The sequence below is a fragment of the Limulus polyphemus genome, unplaced genomic scaffold, assembly GCF_000517525.1.
Source record: "Limulus polyphemus unplaced genomic scaffold, Limulus_polyphemus-2.1.2 Scaffold8167, whole genome shotgun sequence".
Lineage (NCBI taxonomy): Eukaryota > Metazoa > Arthropoda > Merostomata > Xiphosura > Limulidae > Limulus > Limulus polyphemus.
The window spans coordinates 23,834-30,326 of NW_013673777.1; the positions used below are offsets into that span (position 1 = coordinate 23,834).

Genomic DNA, 6,493 nt, shown 5'->3' on the forward strand with positions numbered 1-6,493 from the left:
TTTCATTGACAATCTACAACAACAACAAAAAAGACCCAGGCAAGCACTTTATTCATTGTTTTTCATGTGTATTCTTTATTTATTATTATAAAAGTAACTAAAATGTAAAAATTTGAAACTTTTTAGATTAGATTAGGTAAAATAAAGGAAAAATAATAATAAAGCTTTTTCATAAGGTATGCTCACTAGCATCTTGCGAGTAGCCATTGCGTTATGTAATTTGTTAGGGTAACATGAGATACATGTTCCCCAAGTGCTTTTGGAATTGTATGACGGAATATTAGATATACATGGTTCAAAGAGCAATACAACAATAAAATTTAAATTGTAACAGTTAAAATTGTATACTGTTACAAGGTTAAAACTATTTAAGATAAATAAATGTAGTTTTATGTTCCAATATGAAGTCATTCTAGAAAGAAAAAAGGGGGTAATTTAAATTTATTTTCGATCAAATTGACCAACCTTGTATAAAGTTAGGGTAGAGAAAATAACAGATAAAATATAAAGTTTTACTGATAAAAAAACGTTTGAAATTTAGTTAGGAGGTTTTATAGATGACACAAATAAAATTTGAGATTTTTCAGATGAAGAAATTTATTTTTAATCTTAAAATGCAAGGAACAAAATATCCGGGTTTACATAGCAATTTGCGAATCTAAACAACCCCAGTTGAGAATCACTTCCCTCTTTGATTAGCATAATGTTTGAATCATTCCTTTCTCTTGGTATGTTGTCCTCGACACCTCCAACAACACAGTGAAAGTACATTTCAGTTTGATATACCAAAGTTATGTTAATTTTTGGAAATTCCTGCCAAACGGCACATTCAGTATTTTCACACTTTGTCATGCACATATTGCATACACATACATTTTGTAGTAGTCTGTTCATGACGTTTGGAATGTGCCCAGTCATCACCTGCAGCCTTGCCAACTAGATTACACTTATGTACTTGCACTACACATTTAACATTGAGCCAGGCTCGATCCGAAGGACAGACCACATAACCATTTTTACTTCTCTGTAGTTTTAATGTTATAACTTTTAACAGTATGGGTATCTTCAGAAAATTTGGTAAACTTTTTAGTAAACATTACAAGTCATTTGTACACAAAAAAAATCAGTTTTTTAATGAAGTGTTTATACTAAAGATTTGTCTGTGAATATATCGAGTCTTTTTTGACCAGTCCAAGTGCAAAATGATTTTTATGTTAAGATTAAAAATAGTTTTCTTCATCTCAAAAATATCAAATGTAATTTATGTAATCTCTAAAAACCTCCTAAATACATTTAAAAAAAATTTTTTCAGTAAAACTTTATATCTTATCTGTTATTTTCACTATGCTGACTGTATACAAGGTTGGTTGATTTGACTGACCTAGTAACCACAAAAAAAAAATCAACATAAATCTATATTATCTTTTTTTTTTTTCTAGAATGACTTCAGATTGTAAGATGAACCTACATTTGTTTATCCCAAATAGCCTTAAACTTGTAACATATATATCTATTTTTACTTAAAATTAAATTTTATTTTTTTATTGCCCTTTGAACCATGTCTAACAACTCTTTGCACCATTATAAGTTGTAAATCACTTGGAGAATGTATAGGTCACATTATGCTACCAAATTACATTACCCACGAGCTACTCTAAGCTGCTCATGTGCCTTGTGAAAATATTTTTATTATATTATCATTCTTTATTTTACCTAATTTAACCTTAACTAACCTAAAAAGTTTCCCATTTTAGTTACTTTTATAATAATAAATAAATACACATGAAAAACAAAAAATAAAGTACATACCTGGGTCTTTTTCTTTTTTTTTGCTGTTGACTCGATGAGACTTAACCTTACTTTTTTATACTAATGGTAGTAGTACAATAAATAATGCACCAATGAACATAGAATAATAACATACAAAAAGCAGATAATGTCTCATAACTTTCACAATTTTTCTGGCTTTCTAACTATGCGACAAAAGCTGTTACAAATTCATCCATGGAAATGAAACTTGTATTGAAAGATAAATTAACATTTTTCTGTACAGAAAACAACGTAATATAATATGTTATTTAATAGCTGAAAACCTTGGCTTTCTATTGGTCAAAAATAATATAGTATTAAACGTAAGAGAGAACTATTGACAAATCCTGAAAGAGAAGATGTGACAGGTAGGCATGGCAAGAGGGGTCTGATTTTCTATTTAATGGCTCTGTAATCAAACAGAATTGAAGGCTATGAAAATTATGCTTTATCTGAGTGATAATAATAATATTATGATAAGTAATTTTGTTAAATTCCATACTTAGTGGAGGGATAGTGAGTATAATAGAGGAAATGTCTAGAGAAAATATCACATTTTTCACACCAGGGGAATTCAGGATCTTTTTTAATATTGCCTTATAAAATGTTGCCTTCTAAAATTAAGAGCTTAAAACTTTTATACTATTAAAATACGGATTATTTTCTATGATGTAGTAATTGGTATAACATAAACAAAAAAATAGTTTAATTAAATTTTGAATGTAACTCACTAAAAACCTTGTGACATGTACAGTAAAGGATGCCTGTGAGGAAAGGGTTAACCTACAGTCACTATACATTTTCATCTTTAAAATGCCTAGGAGATCATGTTATCTGACCAAGAAATAAATAAATAGATAAACTAGATTAGATGTTTTGTGGCAACTATGTTCAGTTACAATATTTTCAAGTCACTTTCTCTGCTTAATCGATTGTTGTATTATTTTGTGACAGCTGAGGTGTTTGGTATTTCTTGCAATTTTAAAGTTTTGCTTTAAATACCAGGAACAATTTTGTTTCTGGGATATCATGTGTTGTACAATTAAGTATCAGGGTTTAAAGCTGAATATAAGTGTTATTATAATAACAAAAAAAAAGGCCTAGCATGGCCAGGTGGTTAGAGTGCTTGACTAGCAATCTGTGGGTTGCTGTTTCAAATCCCCGTCACACCAAACATGCACGCCCTTTAAGCCATGGGTGGCCTTATAATGTGACGGTCAATCCCACTATTCCCACTAAGAGTAGCCCAAAAGTTTGCGGTGGGTGGTGATGACTAGCTGCCTTCCCTCTAGTTTTACACTGCTAAATTAGGGATGGCTAGCACAGATAGCCCTCATGTAGCTTTGCGTGAAATCCATAACATACATACATAATAAAAATACCATTTACCTCTTTTTTGTTGATAGATGTGTTTACAAAGAGTTAAGACTTTTATTGCTGGATTTAGTTGCCATAATGTATTAAAATGATGAATGCTAAAAAGATGTTAAGCAGTATTTGCTAATTGCTAATCAAATTCAGTATTGATTAGCAGTTTTTGCTCATCAAATCTACAAAACTATTTTGTCCTCTAACATGAAAATAACTTTCCACTTGGAGCAGTCAACACTTTGACTCCATATATTCATGGAGAAAAAAGCTTTAGAAAAAATATATCATCAAAACTTATGTTGTTTTTTTTTCTCTAGAAAATGCTCTTAGTTATTACTGAAAGCTTGTGAAATTTCACGAAGGTACGCAAAACATGTTAAAAGTTCTAGTGTAGAAACTATTGATTGATTTATTCTGTTATTATCATGCTAATTTTTACTGATAAGAACTTCATAGATAATTTATTGTAGGTTTACATATAGTAAAATATTTAGGCTAAATTTAAATGATTCACATTTAAATTATGAAGTCATAATCAATCATATAGATAGTTGACAAAGGACCGGGTATAGAAATAACAGTGTATTACGTGTACATTGATTTGTATAATCAAACATTACAGATGGTTGACAAAGGACCGGGTATAGAAATAACAGTGTATTACGTGTACATTGATTTGTATAATCAATCAGTATAGATGGTTGACAAAGGACCAGGTATAGAAATAACAATGTATTACGTGTACATTGATTTGTATAATCAATCAGTATAGATGGTTGACAAAGGACCAGGTATAGAAATAACAGTGTATCACGTGTACATTGATTTGTATAATCAGTCATTAAGATGGTTGACAAAGGACCGGGTATAGAAATAACAGTGTATCAGTGTACATTGATTTGTTATATGTTTTTAAAAATTTGGGTAATCTCCAAATACTTTTGTATTTTAGACAGATATAATGAGAACAGAATTTGAAAGACTTCAAGCCAGGCAACCTATGGAAATGTTGAGTATGAAAAGGTAATTAACATTTCCTTAAAAGAAAACAACTACTGTATATTTAAACAAGTTATAACAATAACTTGTTCTGAATGATTGACTTACATATCAAGTAATGTTGAAAGTTAATTTACAAGTTCATGATAAAATAAGCTCATTTTAAATAAGAAAAGTAAAATTTCTTCATGTTAAATAGCTAATAGGAACTTTGTCAGTTATAAAATAATACAAGAATAGTGATAAGAAATCAAAGGCTAGAAAACTTAAGTTTACACAAAACAGCAAATGCTGGTAAATAAAGACAGATTCACTTGAAAACTTGTTAATCACCAAAAGTGGAACACCAGTAGGAATCCAAGTCAATAATATGGAAACCCTTGCTGCTATTTCAGACTTTATTGTCTTAAGGGATAAACAGCTCTCATGCACCACTTATTTTTTTTGCTAGCATGATTTGCATAGTATTGTATACAGGAATGTTTTAAAAAATGATTATAATAAAAGCCATTATTAGAAAACACAACATAGAATATAATTATAATTTCCATATTCTACCTTATACACCAATTTAAATTTTGGAAGTAGAATATATAAATGTTTATAATTTGTTAACATTCAGAGTTTTCAGTAGTTAGACTGCTATGAGTTTTCTTTAAATGTTATAATACTATTAACTATTTCTCATGTATAATCTAGTCATTAAATTCTGATTTGTTTACATGATGTAGAATGTCATTGTGTAACAGAAACTAAAGATGTGTGCAGTTCTACTCATTGGTGTGGCTCATAAAAACAGTAAATCAATTTTAATATAGTGTTATATAAAAACAGTAAATCAATTTTAATGTTAGTGTTATATATGAACAGTAAATCAATTTTAATGTTAGTGTTATATATGAACAGTAAATCAATTTTAATATAGTGTTGTATAAAAACAGTAAATCAATTTTAATGTTAGTGTTATATATAAACAATAAATCAATTTTAACGTTATAGTGTTATATAAAAACAGTAAATCAATTTTAATGTTAGTGTTATATATAAACAGTAAATCAATTTTAATATAGTGTTGTATAAAAACAGTAAATCAATTTTAATGTTAGTGTTATATATAAACAGTAAATCAATTTTAATGTTAGTGTTATATATAAACAGTAAATCAATTTTAATGTTATAGCGATATATATAAACAGTAAATTGATTTTAATCTTATAGTGTTATATACAAACCGTAAATCAGTTTAATGTTATAGTGTTATGTATAAACAGTAAATCAATATTAATGTTATAGTGTTATGTATAAACAGTAAATCAATATTAATGTTATAGTGTTATGTACAAAGAGTAAATTGACAAACAAATAATTTACAAGTTCTCTTCATAACTATTAAAATGTTGTTGCTCTATAATATAATTATTTTTACATAATTCAATAATTAATTGTAGTAAATTTAAATTACTGAAGAGCTACTGTACAGAGACACCTGCTGCTTCTAATATCTGGCACACTGTAATCTTCTTTCTTAAAATTTTCTCTAGTTTCTTCAACCTTCTAACATGTAGTCTCATCTGCATTTTTCTCAATACTTAAGTCAAAGTCTATACAGAAATGACCTAATGAAAATTCCCTTGTGAATTTTTCAACTGTTGAAATATATGTTTGTAAAATTTTCTGTCAGATAGAGTGGCATGGTGTGATGTGATGAAATGTTCTTTAGACTACCTAACTATTGTTATAGCTTATGTAGTATCAGTTATACTATCTAACTATTGTTACAGCTTATATACTATCAGTTATACTATCTAACTATTATTACAGCTTATATACTATCAGTTAGACTATCTAACTACTGTTACAGCTTATATACTATCACTTAGACTATCTAACTATTGTTACAGCTTATGTACTATCAGTTATACTATCTAACTATTGTTACAACTTATATACTATCAGTTAGACTATCTAACTATTATTACAGCTTATATACTATCAATTAGACTAACTGTTATTCTAGCTTATGTACTATCATTACTATCAGTTAGACTATCTAACTATTATTACAGCTTATGTACTATCAGTTAGACTAGCTAACTATTGTTACAGCTTATGTACTATCAGTTAGACTATCTAATTATTGTTACAGCTTATATACTATCAGTTAGACTATCAAACTATTATTACAGCTTATATACTATCAGTTAGACTATCTAACTATTATTACAGCTTATATACTGTCAGTTAGACTAAGTAATAGTTAGATAGTCTAACTGATAGTAATGATAGTACATAAGCTGTAACAATAATTAGGTAG

At 28.2% G+C, this 6,493-nt stretch overlaps 1 protein-coding gene across 1 annotated transcript in view; it reads left to right on the forward strand.

The window, feature by feature from the left end:
* LOC106475165 (pre-mRNA-splicing factor SPF27-like) overlaps positions 1 to 4,217 on the forward strand; it is a 14,297-nt gene extending 10,080 nt beyond the window's left edge. Inside the window, exon 3 of the mRNA XM_013935861.2 lies at positions 4,133 to 4,217. Within this exon, the coding sequence (XP_013791315.1) occupies positions 4,133 to 4,207 (75 nt within the window). The 3' untranslated portion in view covers positions 4,208 to 4,217. The remainder of the gene's footprint in view (positions 1 to 4,132) is intronic.
* Positions 4,218 to 6,493: the final 2,276 nt, after the last annotated feature.